The 20,150-nt window shown below is 41.3% G+C and overlaps 1 protein-coding gene across 3 annotated transcripts; it reads right to left on the bottom strand.

The window, feature by feature from the left end:
• Positions 1-1,885: 1,885 nt before the first annotated feature.
• ZFAND1 (zinc finger AN1-type containing 1) lies at positions 1,886-19,084 on the bottom strand. Of its 3 annotated transcripts, none has more exons than XM_040993979.1 (8): positions 19,014-19,084; positions 16,610-16,652; positions 14,899-14,938; positions 14,276-14,403; positions 14,080-14,171; positions 12,557-12,678; positions 2,561-2,716; positions 1,886-2,469 (listed from the first exon to the last, which is right to left on the bottom strand). In XM_040993979.1, the coding sequence occupies exons 1-8, from the start codon at positions 19,066-19,068 to the stop codon at positions 2,299-2,301; spliced, it is 807 nt and encodes a 268-aa protein (XP_040849913.1). In that variant the 5' UTR covers positions 19,069-19,084; the 3' UTR covers positions 1,886-2,298. The 3 variants fall into 3 exon arrangements, with proteins under 3 accessions (XP_040849913.1, XP_040849921.1, XP_040849925.1); XM_040993987.1 differs by having other exon boundaries at positions 2,561-2,695; XM_040993991.1 differs by lacking the exons at positions 16,610-16,652; positions 19,014-19,084 and adding an exon at positions 15,731-16,575 and having other exon boundaries at positions 1,888-2,469.
• Between the last annotated feature and the right edge of the window lie 1,066 nt (positions 19,085-20,150).

Here is a 20,150-nt window from a genome sequence, read left to right as displayed (position 1 = left end):
GATTTTGGTTCATGGTGTGGAAGTTCACAGTGGGAAGTCAGGTGGGCCGCAGCACTGCGACTTCTGGGGATGGCGTTCTTGCCAGTCCTGAGTGTCAGAATCTAGGAGGCAAGGGCTTGTATGACTGTCTCTACTTTACAGTGTTCTGATACAATATCACCTCTCAGCATCATAACTGGATTAAGTTTCAACCTCATAGTATGAACTGGAGTTTTAGTCTCTGCTTGAGTAGGTAAAATATAGCGCTCCACTTTCGGGGATCCCTAACTTGCAGTTAGTACACCTATTAAGTCCTTTCTTCCATGTCACTTTGCTTTCTGCCTGTTAATAGGGCCACTTCTGCATTCCCCTCACCAGCTTTACTTCTCTTCTCAACCCCCATCACTATTGCTTCTCTGGCAATGGATGCTAAAGTATTAGTATTAGTATATATATAAAGTATATATATAAAGTATTAGTTTGCATTCATTCATTCTGTATCTGTTTTATAGTTTCTGGTAAAAGAGGTATTAGAGTATAGCTATATTTGGGTCTACTCAGTTAATATCTGTTACACTAGTTTGTTTTATAGTTATGATATTGTATATATTAATACGTGGTATCCACTGTGGCAATAAGAAACAGACCCTCACATTCAGAAGGTACTCAGATTAAACTAGTGAATGAAAGTTGGAAATTATTTTCATTCCTCATATGAAAATCTTAAGGAAAAATGAAATAAGCATTGAGTTTATTGCTTTAAACTTAGACATTATACATGTCCATGATAATAAAAGAGAAAAGGTCAGCAAACAAGTATAGATAACCTATTACTTCCATAAAGTGCTACCTTTTATATAGATGGAAATCATTCATCAGGAACATTACTTTGGATTTCTTGATAAAATGTAATTTTTTTGGCATGCTTTGCTGTGTTGGTATGCAAACATCATAATGAAGCTGAGCCATTCTATCTTCTCATTTGTTATATTCATAAAACAAGATGAATTCTACTGACGGCAGGCCTTTATCAGAAATATGCTCCAAAGCAATTAGGTGACACAAAACATCATTTTCCAGGGCCAGGCATGGTTGCCTAATGACTAAAGTCCTCACCTTGCATGCACCAGGATCCCAAGTGGGCACTAGATCATATCCCAGTGGCCCCACTTCCCACCCAGCTCCCTGCTTGTGGCCTAGGAAAGCAGTTGAGGACAACCCAAAGCCTTGGGATCCTGCACCCACATGAGAGACCCAGAAAAGTCTCTGGGCTCCTGGCTTTGGATCAGCTCAGCTCTGGTCATTGCATCCGTTCGGGGAGTGAACCAGTGAGCGGAAGATCTTCCTCTCTGTCTCTCCTCCTCTCTGTATATCTGACTTTCCAATTAAAAAAAAAAAAAAACTTACAAACATCATTTTCCCTTCCTCATTCACAAGCTTAAGAGATAGGAGATGATCTCTGAGTTGCTGCAGTTCACATACACATACCTTATACACAGCACTGTGTGGGGATTTAGTAAGTGTGTACATGTTTTGGCTCAATGACGCCAGACTTGGAGTGGCTTCAAGTACAAATGATACACACACTTTCTCAGACCTAATTGAAATACCTGCCCATTTTCCCATCTGTCCTAAGAATAGCAATATCTCAAAAAGGGGTTGTGCTCTCAGCTGGCATCTGGAGTGAGGACTACCTGAGGCAGTGCTACAGTCAATGAACAGCTGACATTAACTTACACAAGAAACAGAGTTCTACTGTTTTTTAGCAGCATAACCTAATAATATAATTAATGAAATACAAAATTTTTCTTACTTTTTAAAAAATTTATTTATTTGAAAGAGATACAGAGAACAAGAGAGACAGGGCTCTTCCCTGTACTGATTCACTCCCCAAATGGCTGCAATGGCCAGAGCAGGGCCTTTTTGAAGCCAGAAGCATCTTCCTAGTCTCCCACATGGGTGCAGAGGCCTAAGCACCTTAGCCATTTTGCATTGCTTTCATAGGCACACTAGCACGCAGTGAGTTCAGAAACGAACCATCCTGGACTTGAACTAACATCCGTGTAGGATGTTGGTGTCATAGATGGTGACTTGGCACATATGCCACAGCACCAGCCCCAATACAAAAAGTTTTTAATAAGTATCATTATAAACTTTAAAACCAAACCGCAATACGTAAGAAAATTGAAAATATAAATTATAACACAATGGAGATAAGTTAGAAAGCAACTTCAAAACAATGATACTTTTGGCACAAGAGATTGACTTAAACGTGTACGTGGACTTTCCTTTATGATTCGGGCTTGAATCCTTGAAGGACTACTCCAAGTAAGAGTCGACATGTTTTAAAAACCGTTCTTCATCGTTTAGATATTCTAAAATGATATTTCCACCATTATATAAAGGGTACTCTTCATTAGCCATCCAAGTTTCCAAAGTCTGATCCAAGGGTAAAGCTTCTCCAGAAGTGATGTGACACAGCCTTAATTTCTGTAAGAGAGACATCATGCTGTAATAAATGGGCATGCTGGTCTAGAATTTCCGCAAGTTATCAAGGAAAAGTAGCATAGCTAAATACTACCTTAGCTGTTAGTTTGTTATTGTCATTTCTCAGACTGGCTAGAGAGGCTGCGAAGTCTATGGCCTTTCCAATGCTCCATCGCTGGCAAAAGAACATTGGTTTGCTCTTCTCTTTACTCCCTTTAGGTAAGAAAACCTGAAAGTAAACTCTTTCTGTCTGTAAAGATAAAGAGTTAAAACATAAATTATACACACACACACACACACACACACACACACACATATAGTAAGACATCTATATGGTACATCCTTTCTTTTTCTGGACAGATAAAGATAAACCTCTAATGATACAACATTTAGTGACTTTTTTTTTTTCCTACAAGTCATAGCTGGCCACCATCCATCCAAATGATCAGGATTCTGGTCAGGGTGATCTGTGCAAATTTATGCATGTGACCTAAACTAGTGAACTGAGATATTTTTCTGAGATCTTAAGTTAAAAACTGATGCAAGAGAAACTGCTTTATCTGAGTTGTTAAAAGTCTCATGGATTTGTATCTGTATTGCGTGTGGCTAACCCTCAGTTACTCCTCAATTAATATAGAAAAGTAGCCACAAATGGTAAAGAATGAGTTCAACATAAAGTGAATAAAGAGCAGAGTCTGCTTCTCTTGATGTTAAATCCCTCCATCTGGTCATTCCCCAGTAAGTGAGAAAAAACATTCTGAGAACCAATAAGCTAAAAGACAAATTAAATAATAATAAAAAAAATCTTGCACAAGTATCTTACCAACAGAAGAAATGCACAGATGGTTTATTCAGTATTCTACAGCCTATCTGCTTCCATATTGTTAATTTTTTTTACCTGCTTCCTTGTGTTTTATTTTGCTCAATGAACAAATGCAGGAAAAGGTAGTTGGCATTGATTGTCACTGATTCCTAAACTACTGCTTTAAAAAGTGCTGCCTTTATAGAACAATTCCTGCTACAATAAAATTTGGGCATAACTACAGATCACAGTCCCCATCTCAGCACAAGAATTTAGACTTGCTGAAGACCAGAGGAGTACGTTTTTACAGAAAATAGACTTTTTTTTTAAATCACTAGAAATTCAAGTGTTGGACTAATTCATACCCAAAGAGTTCTTGTGTTCTTGTTCCAAAAAGAAAAGTACAAGAAAACAGAAAATAATAAAGTTGTTAAAAATATTTTACTTAAAAAAATGTAAAAATCTAATCTAAAATAAGAAGGAAATATGTCTGAGGATCAAAGATGAAAGAGGCAGTCATTATTCAACCTGAGGGCAAAGGGGAAACAGCAGCAGCGCATGGAGATCAAGATCAGCTCCTGATCTGACGTCCTGCTTGCACGCTGGGAAGGGTACTCAGAAAGCGACGCCAGTGAAGTTATTGCTGATGTTTTAGGCTATTAGTTATATAAACCAAGACATAAAGAGGCAGAAAAGCACAGGCACCACCTTCCAGCAGTAACCAATGCCACGTCTTCCAGCTCAGAATCTGTATATAATCCAGATGTCTCTATGAAACAGAAGCACAGTCTGCCAACATGAAACTGAATTTGCAATCCAGGGCAAGATGAGGGATTGGGGGGAGACATGCAAAACTGCTGGACAGGGCCCGGCGCGGTGGCGCAAGTGGTTAAAGGTCCTTGCCTTGCACGCCCAGGATCCCATATGGGCGCCGGTTCTAATCCCGGCAGCCCCGCTTCCCTTCCAGCTCCCTGCCTGTGGCCTGGGAAAGCAGTTGAGGACGGCCCAAAGCTTTGGGACCCTGCACCCGTGTGGGAGACCCGGAAGAGGCTCCTGGCTTCGGTTCAGCGTAGTATCGACCCGTTGCGCTCACTTGGGGAGTGAATCATCGGATGGAAGATCTTCCTCTCTGTCTCTCCTCTCTGTACATCCGCCTTTCCAATAACAAAATAATAAAAATAAATCTAAAAAAAAAAAACCAAAAAAACTGCTGGACAGCAAGCAGTGAGTAGAAGGAAGAGAGACACAGAAGCATCTACTCAAGATGAATATACAGACCCAGTAAAACCAGATTCCAAACAAGTTACAGCTGAACTGATTATGGGACAATAAAAATACCTGAATGTAAAAACGATATTAAAATGAGCTCTCTAGGATGCACAAGGAGATAAATGATTTCCATAAAAAGGAACAAGAAACTATGAAGCCAAAACAGATACAAATAAAGCAACATAGGAAGAGGCAAACAGAAATATAAAAATTATCCACACAGTTACTGAGGTAAGAAATTCAAATGTACTGCAAATTTCAAGCTTAATACTTAAAAGGATTTCATACCTAGAAATACTGAACAGAAACTGGAAGATATTACTATTAAAATCTTAAAGCTATAAAAAGAGATAAACCATAAAACAGCATGAGTTAGGCTGAGTCAGATGAGCATGAGTTAGATGTTTCTCCAATTATAGGTGGCAGATAACAATGAGCATTATATTAAGAGTTGAAAATTTCTATCCAAGACACCTGCTACAAGTGAAATAAAAGCATTTGCAGATTTTTTAAAAAAAAGGAATAAGAATTAATCACCAAGACCATTACTTATTAAACTATTTAAAAATCTACTTTAGCAAAATAAAAGAAGCTCTAAAAAAAGAAGAAACTGAACTTAAAAGTGTTATGTAAGATAATGGAACCAGGAATATTCAGCTAGATGAGGTCAAACTCTGCTTTATACAGTAGGATATGATATTAAGTAACTTTGGATTTCAAGGAAAAAATTTAGTATTTAATTACTAAATGCAGTACATGCCTACTATCATCATTATTATAAACCATTCAAGTTGAGATGCTAGATAATGCAGCACAAGATGTTGAATTAACCAGTAGACCACGCAAGAAAATTTAAAACTATTCTTACTTGCTAATGAGGTGAAACTGAAGACACGAGGTAATTTAGTGATATGACTGAAAAAATATGTATACAGAACTTAAGATTTTTCCCCCATCTACATTAACAGTAGATATCCAGAAACAGAAGTGAGGGTGAGAGAGATGTTTTCACAATGGGCACAAAAATTCTAGAATAACTAGTGTTGAAAATATGGAGTATTTAAATGAATAAACCTATTATAAAGCAATCAAATATGATATAAATAATGAATTATACACATAGTTCTAAGGGAAGAAAATGTCCTTGCTCCCGTGAGTATCACAGAATGCCGATTAAATGTGAATCCTTCAGGCATGAATCTCTGACCCAAAACCTGGACTTGCAAATGGATCTGCTGAGAAATTGATTTTTACTTTATCTCCCTCAGATAAATCAAACAGGAATGTGCTGAGGAGGCTTTATAACTATTACTAAATCTTGTGAGCAGGAAAGGAATCAGAATCCCGGCACAGAATTGAGACCACGCCCATGAGAACGGCCAAGGAGCTTCTTAGAGTCTGTTGGGAGCCTCAGACTTAATGTGCCTTAGACTTGGCATGCTTGACAGCCTGTTGCATTGCAAAGCCTGCCTCGGGCAAGCAGGGCCACAGCAAGCAGGATATTGCGGCCAGAACATCCTGTGTAGAGCAAGCAGAATAGAACCTGCACCCTTAGAATCTCCACCCTTGCTCCTGTTCAAATAATTAGTTCCTCCCCTGTTTCAATACAGATGATTAGTTCCTTCCCTACTTCAATGAAGATAATTACTTCCAGGAAACCCACCCCTCTTCCCCTCCTCCCCTAGAGAAGAAGGTATATATGAGGAGTCAAATAAAGAGCGAGAGGCACTCTTTTCCACCAAGTACGTGTGTCCATGTGTTTCTTGGGCCAACAGCCTGGCATTCCCAGTCCACCCTCAGGGTTTGAGCGTCGTGTCCTGCAGGTTGGGACAAGAATCCAGCTCTTCACTTGCTGCATGCACTCTAAGGGTGCAGAGGGGAAAGAACCCCATCTCTGTCCAAGACCATGACGTACAATCCCTGAACAGTATCTGTTGAAGTCTGCCATCACAACCTGCTCCCAGTGTCCTAACCAGCAGCATCCCAGGAGAGTTATTTTTAAACATGTGTACATAAAACCATAGGGTGTATCTGGATGAAGAAATCCTTCTTGAAAAAGCCTCATGAGGAAAAGTATGGGAAATGTTTGGACCTGTGTGATCAGATACACTAAAACATTTTTATGGAGTTATTGGATCAAATAAATGTAGGACTGACATACAAGTAAAAATCAATTAGTGAAATACACTAGGAAATTAAAACACAGATTCATATAGAAATAAGGTAACTTATTATAAAGGTGACATTTTGGTATTTTGATTCAATGAAACAAAGGTTGTTTTTGCTTTTTTAATAATCAAGTGACATGAAGCTAACTAAGCCAATGGAAGAAAATAAAACTTGGTTTGGGGGCCTGATGTGGCACAGTGAGTTACCCTGCTGACTGCAATACCGACACCCCATGTCTCAGTGTTGGCTTAAGTCCCAGGTGCTTGGCTTCTGTTATATACTTAGAAAGGCAGCAGAATATGCCCCCCACATGGGATGTGGTTCTTGGCTGTTGGGACCTTTCGGAAGTGAACAGCAATATGACTAGTTCTAATTTATTTGCCGAATTACAAAGGTATAAATACAGTTTTTTCATAAAATATATTTCCCATGAATCTTCTGAAGATCCCTGATATATACCTCATAAGCTAATTGAAACTGTTAGAAAGGGTCTAGAACAAAGTTAAATGCTACAGCTTTTGCTACCATGTTTTAAGTCTCTTATAATGAATAATATGAATAATATTATTGGATGTTTAGTGGAAACCTCAACTTTTGTCAGTATTGACATGTTGGGCTAGAAAACTCTGTATTGTGAGCACAGTCTTTTCAATGTAAGATACTTAGCAGCACCTCTACCCACCAGATATGGGTGGCACCCCATCCACAGTTGTACCAACCAAGAAAATCTCCAACATTAGTATCCCTAGAGAGTAAATTCACCTTCAGTTGAGAATCACTGCTTCTCTGAGAGGGATGAAAATGGATGACAGATACAAGAGGGATTTACTTTTCTATATAAATCTTCCGTCACCCATATTAAAAAAATAGATACAATTTTGAAAAGGATCCAGGAGTCAGTGTTGTCGCATAAGAGGTTAAGTTGCCACTTGCAAAGTCAGCATCCCGGATGGGACTGAGTCCCAGCTCTTCCACTTCTGATCCAGTTCCCTGCAAACGTGCCTGGGAAAGCAACAGATGTGTCAATGCTTGGGCCCCTGCACCTACATGGGAGACCTGGTTCGGGCACAAGGCTGTTGCCTGGCCCAGCCCCTGCTGCTGGAGCCACAGGAGGAGTGAATCAGCAGGTAGAACATCTCTCTTTCTGTAACGTCTCCTTTTAAAGAAAATAAAGGAAAACATTAAAGATAACACCAAAAGAAAAAAGCTGTGATTAATGGTTTGTAAACCACTATAAAACAAAAAATTAATCAATTAAAAAGGAAGAGAATTAAAAAAAAAAACAGATGATGAACAGAATGTACAAGATGAAAGAACACTTCCAAATGTTCTCAATGAGGACAACAAATACAAATAGGTTTAAGTCACCTATAAAAGAGACACTATCAAACTGTATTAAAAAAATAAAGTCCAGCTATACACTGCTTACAAATACCCTAAAACAAAGTAACACAGAAAAGTTTAATATAAAAGGATGAAAAAAGGCAAAATAGTTAAATATTCACTAAAAGAAAGGAAAGCAATATTACAGTTTTCCTGGCCAAGCTGTGCAGCATGTTCCTGGATTTGCCAGTGCACTTAGGTAGACTATGTCAACCAATAGACTTTGGAAAGATTTTTCTTAACCCTGCATCAGCAAAACTGCAAACTTCTAGGAACGATCAGAACCATTCAGGTAACACCCTCGGAAAACTCTAATGTAGTTTGTGCTGATGTAGTGTGACAACAAGGAGCGGCCCACTACCCTTTATCCTCCTCCTTGTGGACACAGGAGGGGCGAGAAAACCCAAAACATTCAGCCCATTCATCCTCCTCAGCACCCGCGCCTCCCACCCTACCCAGGCACATAGGGGCATGCATCCCCCTCAACTATGTCCACAATCCCAGAAAGAAAATCAAAAATAAAAAAGAATGTAAAACAATATTAAAATTCAAATTAAGATTTAGGGTAAAAATCACAAAGATGTAACAGTGGAGAAATTTCATACATTTGATAACACGTAATTCAGCAAAACAATTAAAATTATAAAAGGACCTGGCTCAGTAGTCTAGCAGCTAAAGTCCTCGCCTTGCATGCACCGGGATCCCATATAGGCACTGGTTCTAATCCTGGCTGCTCCACTTCCCATCCAGCTCCCTGCCTGTGGCCTGGGAAAGCAGTTGAGGACGGCCCAAAGCTTTGGGACCCTGCACCCATAGGGGAGACCCAGAAAAGGCTCTGGGCTCCTGGCTTAGGATCAGTTCAGCTCCTGACATTAAGGCCACTTGGGGAGTGAATCATCGGATGGAGGATCTTCCTCTCTGTCTCTCCTCCTCTCTGTATATCTGACTTTCCAATAAAAATATATAAATCTTTAATGACACACACATCTATTTTCTCACATGGACAGAGATGGAGACAATAATAAGGCAATAGAGAAATATAAGACAAATAGAGAAAAATTTAACTACAAATGAGTAAAAGATAGTGAAAATGTTCCTCATGCCACTTTCACAACTCTTCTGTTTGAAATGGTATCAAGGTAAAGAACAAAGGTAGTAAACAAACAAACAAACAAACTACAACCAAACTCATACAGCTAACGCATCCTGAAGAAATAAGGTCACCACACTGTATGAGAAGTTAGTACAACATGAAAGAAAACTCTAAATACAGAAAATAAAAAGAAACAATAACACAGTAGGAATTACTGACTGTGTGCCAAAACTGACTGCAGAGGAAATACAACATCCAAATGAATCAAAAGGTATGAAATACACATAAACTAGTATACAAAACTCCCCTCTCAAAAAAGAAAACAGGTTCAAATTATCCAAGAGATTCAATATGTTACCTCAGTTTCAAGAACAGATAATCATTTCCATCTACAATTATAATAAATTTTTTAAAAGAAATATTTATTTTTATTGGCAAGGCAAATTTACAGACAGCAGGAGAGACAGAGAGAAGGCTATTTCACTTGCTGGTTCACTCCTAAGTGGTCAAAATGGCTGGAGCTGAGCCAATCTGAAGCCAGGAGCCAGTAACTTCCTCCAGGTCTCCCATGCAGGTGCAGGGTCCCAAGGCTTTGGGCCATCCTCACTGCTTTCCCAGGCCACAAGCAGGGAGCTGGCTGGGAAGTGGAGCAGCAAGAATAGAAACTGGTGCACATATGGAATCCTGGCACTTAAAACGGGGAGGATGTGCAAACTGAGCCATTGCAGCCAGCCCACTGCTTCACCATATTGTAAGTACAATCTTGCTGCTCATGTCATTCAATAACATATTAGGAGATCAATCTAGCAATGTATCTTAAAAGAATCAAGCAGTTTATCCTGGAATATATGGCTGATTTAACAACAGAAAATCAATCACACTGCTAATGAAAAAATGATTTTACTAGATGTAAGAAAAAAATTTACAGTGAAATTTAACCCTTACTTCTAAGCCTTTAGCAAACTAAGTATAGAAAGAAAGTATCATTAACATTATAAAAGCTAACATAATACTTGAAGAAACTTCAGGTCATTTCCACTGAAGTCAGAACAGGAAACTGACTGGCTGCGCTGACCTATATTATGCAACATTGTTGTGGACCTGTCAGCACTAAAATGAATAATGAGGAAAAGAAATAGAAGAGAAAAAAATTCACAGCAAAATTCCCCATGAAAACTCACATTTGTGGAAGATATAATTGCACAGAAAGTATGCCAGAAAAATCTACAAAGAATGGGAAAGTGAACAATTAGGAATTTCTCTGGGTGGAAGGCCAACATACAAGAACTAGCCAAGACCCAATGAGGAAAATGCGATTTTTTTTAAAGGGTATCATTTAGAGTGGCAGCAAAAAATATAAAGACTTGGGGCCAGTGTGGTGGCTTAACAGATTAATCTCTTACCTGCAGGTGCTTCACTTCCAATCCAGCTACCTGCTTATGCCCAGAGAAAGCAGCAGAGCATAGCCCCAAGGCCTTGGGCTCCTACAACCCCTGGAACTCAGAAGATGCTCCTGGTTCCTAGCTTCAGACCAGCTCAGCTCTAGCCATTGCGACCATCAGGGGGAGTGAATCAGTAAATGGACACTCTCTCTCCATGTAGCTCTGATTTTCAAGTCAAGATAACTAAATCTTTAACTATGTTTATATATACACACATACTAATATATACACATATACACAAGTAGCCTAATAATAAGCCTAAGAAAAGATATTATGGCTGGGAAGATAACCACAAATACGACTGGAATGAATCAAAATTCTAAAGTTATCAACTATCTCTAATCTAACATTTAACACACAATTTCAAAAAAAAAAAAGATAAAGGAAAAAAATGCATTTAACAAAACAGAAAGAAGTGATTCTAAAGTTTTTATGAGAGAATAACTGAGCAGGAATAGACGCGGTTGAGAACACTGCTGGCAGGAAGCGGACAGTACCAGCACTGGCAACAGGGACAGCCACAGTAAAGCTGAAGACGCATGAATCCTGTAACTCAGGTTTTCTCTCTAGATCTATTTCCCTGGAGTAGTATTTGCCTACCAATGGCCTTACTTGATCACAGATTAGATAAGTAAGTTTTACAATAAACAGATTATGGTAAAAAAAAATGTGACTACACATCACAAATTCAATCTAAGTATCAATGAAACTAAGTGTACATATATGTTTATGTATATACTGACTTACTACATAAATACAAATTGCAAAATGTGAAGGGACTGTTCGAGAGATCTCTCCCACATGTATCAGGACATTCATTGTTTGGTTTTTCTTTTTCAGGACATTCATTGTACACCTGCTCTTAATTATAAAAAAACTAAAACAATATGGATTTTATTAGTTAAAACAACAGGTAAAGTGAGGTATATTCATACTGTGGAATAATACGCATCTGTCAAAATGAAGGAACTAGAATAAATCTGTCAGCATGGATGTTAAAGAAATGATGCCAAGGACCCAGTGCGGTGGCCTAGTGGCTAAAATCCTCACATTGAATGCGCTGGGATCCCATATGGGCATCCATTCTAGTCCCAGCAGCTCCACTTCCCATCCAGCTCCCTGCTTGTGGCCTGGGAAAGCAGTCAAGGACGGCCCAAAGCCTTGGGACCCTGCACCCGTGTGGGAGACCCGGAAGAGGATCTGGGCTCCTGTTTTTGGATCAGTACAGCACTGGCCATTGCAGTCACTTGGGAAGTGAATTATCGGACAGAAGATATTTCTGTTTCTTTTTTTTTTTTTTTTTAAGATTTATTTGTTTTTATTGGAAAGGCAGATATACAGAGAGGAGAGACAGAGATGAAGATCTTCCATCCGATGATTCACTCCCCAAGTGAGTGCAACGGCCGATACTTCGCCGGTCTGAAGCCGGGAACCAGGAACCTCTTTCGGGTCTCCCACACGGGTGCAGGGTCCCAAAGCTCTGGGCCGTCCTCAACTGCTTTCCCAGGCCACAAGCAGGGAGCTGGATAGGAAGTGGAGCTGTCGGGATTAGAACCGGCACCCATATGGGATCCCAAAGCGTTCAAGGCGAGGACTTTAGCTGCTAGGCTACGCCGCCGCCCACCCACCTTTTTTTAAAGATTTATTTGTTGATATTTCTGTTTCTTCTCCTCTCTGTATATATCTGACTTTGCAGTAAAAATAAATTAATCTGAAAAAAAAAGATATGATGCCAAACTGGAAAACAGAAACAAAATCCAAGTTGAAAAACGATTCATTTGATTATCAGTTTTGTAAAGGGAGAAAAACACAACAAAGCTAAGAATTAGGCAGATGCCATGATACATATCTGTTACTCGATCAGGGAAGGGGAATAAAGGAACTTCAATTATATCTGGGATACTTTTGCTTCTCCAGCTCTTTAAGACTAACCTGTGGCAATGACTTATCCCCATCAGCATGCATCTTTAACTTCATCAAGGCAACCTTTGCAGCTGTTGCACTGTTTTTTGCACCTTTCCGTCGCTTACTTGTTGTCTCTCCTGTTTTGGAATCTAAGAAATAAGTGTAATATGTGTAAATAACTTTCATATTACTTCTTCCCAAATTTTATTAGAAAGAGTTTATTGAAGTCTTGAGACACAAACAACTTAGACCCAATATGTGTGTGAGACATACAGAGACCACAGTCACGTTATCAGTATTATATTTACATAACCATTGGAAAGATTGCATTGGAGTTGACCTAGGTGCTGTCCATACAAGCATATTCACCATTCTGGGCCAGTGTTGTGATACAGCCAGTTAGCCTCTGCCTGTAATGCTGCCATCCCATACAGGTGTTGGTTCACGTACCAGCTGCTCTACTTCTGATCCAGTTCCTTGCTAATGTGTCTAGGAAAGCATCTGAGGATAGCCCAAGTGCTTGAGCCCCGGTACCCCAATAGGAGACACAGAAGAAGCTCCGGGTTCCTGGCTTCGGCCTAGCCTTTCCAGCCATTTGGGGAATAAACTGGTATATAGAAGATTGCTCTCTTCTCTGTCTCTCCCTCTTTCTATAACTCTTTCACATAAATAAAAATAAAGCTTAACAAAATTCATTTTATCCTTTCTAACCTAGGCCTACTCAAGCAAAAGCAATCTAACGCTTCTACAGAGAACTCTGAGATATGCAAGATTTTCATGAAAGTATTGTCATCAATCCATAATAAATGTTGCTGATCCAACATGTTGCCAGAGAGACTGATCTAAGCCATAGATTCCTCCCTGGCACTTTGTACCATCAATACTCACGGGAGAGCAGACTCGGCTTGGAATTTAGTCCTTTATAGACAGCAATTAATTATGTCATCTTCATGAATACCATATTGAGCCACAATGGTTAACCAGTTGATTTAAATAGCCCAGGAAAAGATATCATCTGGGTGAGATTCTAATAAATAATTTCAAAATTTTCATACACAATTGAAGAAATACTTTAAAATTTTATTTGAAAGAGTTATAGACAGAAGGACAGAGAAAGACAGAGATCTGCCATCTGCTGGTTCAATCCTCAAAGAGCCTTTTGCTGGGGCTTGGCTAGGCTAAAGTCAAGAGCCCAGAATTCCACCTGGGTCTCCCACATGGTTAGCAGGGACCATAAGCACTTGGGTAACCTTTCCTTGCATTCCCAGGTGCCTGAACAAAGAGCTGAATCAGAAATGGAATAGCCAGGACTAGAACCCAAACTCATACAAGATTGTCAGCGCTGTAGGCAGCAGTTTCTCTTGCTGTGCCAGAAAACTGGCCCCAAGAAATACTTCCACAAGAATCCCATTAAAAATTAAGTTGTTATTATTGGCAGTGTTAACCATGCCTTCCATACTTGGCAAAAAGACATAAGGAGAAGGTTCTCTGGAATCAACAGAGTGCATAATGACAATGAAAGCTACAAAACCAGCTTTCTAGATACTTACCAATAATGTCTTTAACAAGTTTTTGAGTGGCAGCCATACGAGGCTTTGGGATTTCCAGTTTTTCACACTCATGATCTGACTGATGACGGTGTCTGAGCAACAGAAGAGTGACAATGGCTTGTATATTCATATATGACACATGTGCGTATATAAATATACATACATACATAAAAATTGAAACGCTCTAAGTGATCACCTCAGGCAAAAATTCTTCTCACAATAAGGACATATAACTGCTACCAGCTCTCGTTCAGTACAGTCCTTGAATGAGCATGGGAAAGATTTGTGTGTGTCTGTCTTTAGTTGCTCATTGGTTACAGTCACCTGAAAACGTAGAATGGGCAAAATGTCATTTTACTTTGTTCTTAAAGCAAATATACAAATCTTAAGTAGTTTTCCCATGCTTTTTCTTAGATGCATCAGAGCAAATTACACACCTTCATATAAAAATCACTTTTGCAAATATTTCTTCGTAATTTTCTAATGTGATACATTTATCTGCTAAATTACAATGACTGCAGTTCCTCTCTATGACGTTAATCTACTGTATAGCAGTTCCACACAAAGATGTCCCATAAAAATGCGGCCAGGTGATAATCTCATCAACCTTCAAATAATAAGTTGTATCTACTTTGTATACTGGATTTAGTGGATTAAATGCTTATGGGATAAAACATTCAACAAGTACACATTTACCTATGAAATAAACAGTTCAATGTATTAGGTCATCTCTGATGAACTGATTAGTTTAAATCAAATTCTAAATGAGAAAATATGACTACAAATATATTGTATCAGACTAGAAGAATATTAACATACCTCTGGACAGCCATGCGAGTCCCTGCTTCTGTGTTCAAGGCTTAAAAAAGAAAAGTAATATTGGTCCAAATTCAATCGAACAACATACTTGAAGATAACTAGATACTTCAATGTCTAGTATCTTAATTATATTTACATAGTAATAAGACTGCATGAGAAAAACTAAAATGGCAGATAGACACCAAAGAGCTTTACTCTCAAGTTTCAAAACACCAATGTTCAACTTCACCGTGAATATCAACAATTCATCACTCTAAATAGCATTACTATAATTTATAATTATGAATCTTATAATTTCTTTTAGTTCTTACAGACCACTGGCAGTAAAATGTCAAATGAGTACTCTACTTCTGAGTGACTTTTAAAATATATATTACTTTTATTTATTTCCAGCAAGCTTTTTAGCATTATGATCTTAAAAGGGTTAAAACTTTCAGCCTCTGCTTAACAAGCTAAATGCTTGATATCTTAAAGTTTGATCGTCACAAAAAAACATTTTCCAAAACTTTTATTAGTTCATTTGTTTCACTTTGCATGTGAACATGTGATTAAATTAAAAAGAATTGAATAGTTGGGCTTTTTTCATTTTATTAATTAAACTTGAGTGATAATCACAGATAGATTTTTTTTTTTTTTTAGTCCAGAGGTCTTTTATTTTCCTGCTCAATGTGGGGCTCTGGGGCGATCGGGACACTAATTCGACAAGATGGCAGCTAACAGTCAATGTCACTGGCGAACAAGATGAGGCCAAGGGCAGAGCACTGGGCGTGATCTAGGGCAGGGGTCAAGTTGTTTCAAAGAAAGACTGATTGGCCAGGGCCATTTCGCTCACCTCCCCACCTTCCTATGGGAAGTGGCTTCCACAGTCATGCTGATGACAACTGGCTCCTAGTTTCTCTGGGACTCCGGGAATTCCTGGCCTGAGGCCGTTCCCTACTCTATAGAAGAATTTCTATTTCCCAAATAAATCAGAACTGCTTAGTTGGAACCCCTGTGTGTCTCCTGTGCACCAGGAGGCTGGATGGCGGGCAGCAGGCTCATCCCCTTTGGCAACTGGGTACTAGAGGAATCTGTGGGGGAGACCCCACACTCAATACACACATTTATTCTCTTGGCAAGAATCTTATCCTTGACTTGTTTACAACAATGCCAACAGCATGCTGTGTAACACTGCAGACTCTTCCAGTTTTGCCATGGTAACTTTATGCAGCATTCCTTTTTGAACAGTACCCATGTCTTTGATGGTTACAATGTCACCTTCCTTGTAAATGCATATGTATGTGGCCAAAGGGAACAATGCCTTGTTTCCTAAAAGGCCTGAGAATGCGTGATGGAGCTCTCCTTTCTTCTTCCTCTGCATTCATCATCTTGGGGAAGGACTGGAAGATGCTGGCTCTGGCCGAACGAAAGGCCACAGATGGATTTTTAAAAACCATACTCTTTCCATGTGGTCATTATTTTCTGCTTGTAATTAAAAGACAAAACTTCACATAATCCTTTTCTGCAATATTAAATATTGGGCACATATATGCATAAGTTGTCAGAGCCTGTGACTAGGCTGTTTCTTTTTATCTTATCCCAGTGATTATTGAATTAAATGTCAAGTATCAATGCCTAAAGTAGCAACTATTTAAATCACTTCCTTTCCAGAAACAAACCCCACATTACAAACACTAAAATTACTGCAGCTTAAATCTGCAGCTTCACTTACCAAAATATTCCTGAACAACCATCACACACAAATGGAAGAAAGTCTAAAATTGAGGGAAAATGTTGTATGTTATGGTCAGTACATGACTTGCTTCTTGCTTACATTTTCTTAAACAAAAATCACCTTATGGTATTAGACCATGTCCATAGAAGGATTTTCATTGATATTTTGGTGTAGTAAATTCCTACATGCCCACTAATGAACAGAGGTTACCACAATGGCAGTACTCCTGCGGGGAAGCAACTGCTTACACAGGCGATATTACTCTTAGTGACTGTGTTAAGTCAAAAGAAACAAAGTTCTGAGTTTTTCTTTTGTTTCCCAAGACTTATTTTAGGTATTATTTTTGCACACTACATCTACATTCAACATTTGGATTAAAAACAAACAAAAACAAAAAAAGCCTGAGTGTAAAGTCTGATTCCACAGTGATGGTGGTGTGCACACCGCATTAAGCCACAGGCTCAAGCTGGCATCCTATTATGAGTACCAGTTTGTGTCCTGGTGCCACAGCCTTTTAGGGAGTGAATAAGTGACTAACCTCTCCATTTCTCTCTGCAACTCTATCTTCAAATAAATAAATATTTTTTACAAAATTTTTTTCTACTGAGTACTCCTCTAGTACTCCTCTAGCAGTTGTTTTTCTTTATTTTTATTGGAAAGGCAGATTTAGAGAGAAGGAAAGGAAAAGATCTTCCATCCACTGGAGCTGAGACAATTCAAAGCCAGAAGCCAGGATCCTCTCCTGGGTCCCCCATGCGGGAGCAAGGTTCCAAGGCTTTGGGTCATCCTCAACTGCTTTCCCAGGCCACAAGCAGGGAGCTGGATGGGAAGTGGGGCTGCCAGGATTAGCACCCATATGGGATTCTGCAGCGTGCTAGTTGAAGAGTTTTGCCACTAGGCTACTGTGCCAGGCCAAAGCATTGTCTATTTATATTTGGTATAGTATGCAGTGTTTGCGTGGGGTTCTCTGTACATACATGTATTCATAGACACACAAAACCAGGTTCTGTTGTAAACAAAAGGGACCTATGGTTACTTCTACTGTGGAATGACTGAGCTGAAATCATTTTTCTACATGTGCAAAGTAGACTAGAACTCTCACTGATGTTGTTAAGCCATGACATTAAGAGCTTCTGATTCCTACCAAGCAGTTAACGACAATATCTGCTAATGGGAGAAACTAATTGAAGCATGTAATACACTTACTGGAAAGTTGACTTTTTCCAATATGGAAAAATTGAACATGCTTACTACTTTGGGGCTTTTGGTAACCCACTGTGTGGCAGATACAAGTCAGAATGACCCAGGGAAAAGAGTTAAATTGAAATAATTTTCTGAGGGTCCTACACAGTGGCCAGCACTGGTATCCCAAATGGGTTTGTGTTCTGGCAGTTGCACTTCCCATCCAGCTCCCTGCTTGTGGCCTGGGAAAGCAGTCGAGTACAACCCAAAGCCTTGGGACCCTGCACCCTCATGGGAGACCCAGAAGAATCTCCTGTCTCCTGGCTTCAAATGGGCTCAGCTCCAGCCAGTGCAGCGACTTGGGGAGTGAACCATCAGACAGAAGATCTTTCCCTGTTTCTTCATATCTGTAAATCTGCTCTTCCTATAAAACTAAATAAATAAATACATATTTTTTTCCTGGTACGAGACAGGTTGTAACAGCACAGCCAAGTCACCATTAATCAAAGATGGCAGTGGTATTGAATCTAAGCTAACCCTGCTCCCCTGTCCTTCTAAACACTGCGACTCGGGTACCAATGATTAAGGTAATGAGGGGTGCCACACCTTGGAAACAAAGATTGAGCAAGCACTCTGTGTGGCTCTAAGGTTTCCTGAACTTACCCACTCTGGAGAATGGCTCCCGACTGCCTATATATCAAAGTCTCTAGGATCAGCAGAGAAAGAACACCGCGCTACGACCAAAAGCTCCTCTTGGCAAAAGACAGTAATGATCAGATCAACAATTGCCCGAGCCTGGGTGCATAAGGAGTATCTGATGGAGTAAGGCAGGGCCAGGACCCCTTGGGAATCTGACCAGGGCCAGGGGCTTCTGAACTCGTCCAACCCTTCGTCCATCACTGTATGGGAAGTGGCCTGCCCGAGGATGGCGCTCCCCAACTCTAACAGCGGGCTTCTAAGGCCAGGCGCACTTGCAAATCAACACGGGCTTTGCCTGGGACGCTTTCAAGACCTGCCCGGCTCCCTTCCACGGTGAGTATAAGTGAATCCCAAGGCTTAGTGGCCGCAGGACCAGCACCCCACGTCTCACGGCAGACCCAGGAGGCACGCGCCCGCTGCGCTCCTCAAACCCACCCTGCCCTGCCTGCGGCCTCCCTCCGGGCCTGCACGCGTGAAGCCTCCATGTCTGTCCCGGCGGGGGTGGGGACTCCGCAGTCACCTCGCTGCCGGCAGTGTTCCACCTGGCAGTGCTGCCCGATGTCCAGCTCCGCCATCTGCCTAGCTCCACGAGGGGCGTGGTCGAGCCGGAGGAGCGGGGCAAGGCCGCGCGCACGCAGCGCCTGCCGGGAGCGTGCCGGGCCAGGGGCGGGACCTGAGTCAGGGCGAGGGCCGGAGGGGCGGGGCCTGGGCGGAGCATGAGGCCGGGAGCGCGGCCAAGCAGAAGGGGCGGGACAGGGCCGTCGCGCACGCAACGCCTGCCGGGAGCGTGGTGGGCCAGGGGCGGGATCTCAGACAGGGGGAGGGGCCTGGAGCCAGGGGCGTGGCGAGGGCCAGAGGGGCGGGGCCTGGGCGGAGAATGAGACGGGGACGTGGCTGAGCAGGAGGGACGGGGCAGGGCCGCCGCGCACGCAGCCCCTGCTGGGAGCGTGCCAAGCTAGGGGGCGGGGCCTGAGAAGAGGGCGGGACTAGAGCCGGAGGGGCGGAGCCAGGTCGTGCACGCAGCGCCAGCTGAGGGCGCGCCGGTTCGGGGGCGGAGCCTGAATCGGAGGGCGGGGCTTGAGCCGGAAGCCGGCCTGGCGAAGCAGGTGATCGTGTGCATGGCGGCACGGGAGTTGTCTTGTCTTTCCCTGAACGACAGTCTCATTTGCTTTAGGAAACTCCCAGTCTCGCTTCTCCCTGGCTCGGTGCCGCGGTGCCCTGGGTGTGGACACCGGAATTGAGAGCGGCTTCAGGTGGACTTTTTTTTTTTAATGAAGTTTTCTTCAGTTATTGTAACCCCAAGGAACCGGCACGGTGCCTGACACTAAGTTTTACCAAGTAGAACAAACAGATCTTAATTCTTTTGCTGCGTGCTAAAACGACTCACTTAATTATACGGTGGAAGTTACGCACGTGATAATGTGTAGTTGGAAATAAATGCCCTTGACAGTAAGAAATTAAAGGATTTTGCCAGCCCCGTTTTCTGGCCTGCGGTGTGGGTGGAGGGTCATCAGACCTGAGGTTCCCAGCCTGGTCAGTTGGAGAACCGGCCCAGGTAAAGTTCGTGGGCGTTCCGGGCATGTCCTTGATGAGCCACTCCTAAAGGAAGCAGAGGGCACGGGGCATGCCACTGCCCAGGGACGCCCAGGGATGAGCT

This window comes from Ochotona curzoniae, unplaced genomic scaffold (assembly GCF_017591425.1).
Source record: "Ochotona curzoniae isolate NIBS_2020 unplaced genomic scaffold, NIBS_Ocur_1.0 contig_1071, whole genome shotgun sequence".
Taxonomy (NCBI): Eukaryota; Metazoa; Chordata; class Mammalia; order Lagomorpha; family Ochotonidae; genus Ochotona; species Ochotona curzoniae.
This window is presented reverse-complemented; position numbering and strand designations above follow the sequence as displayed.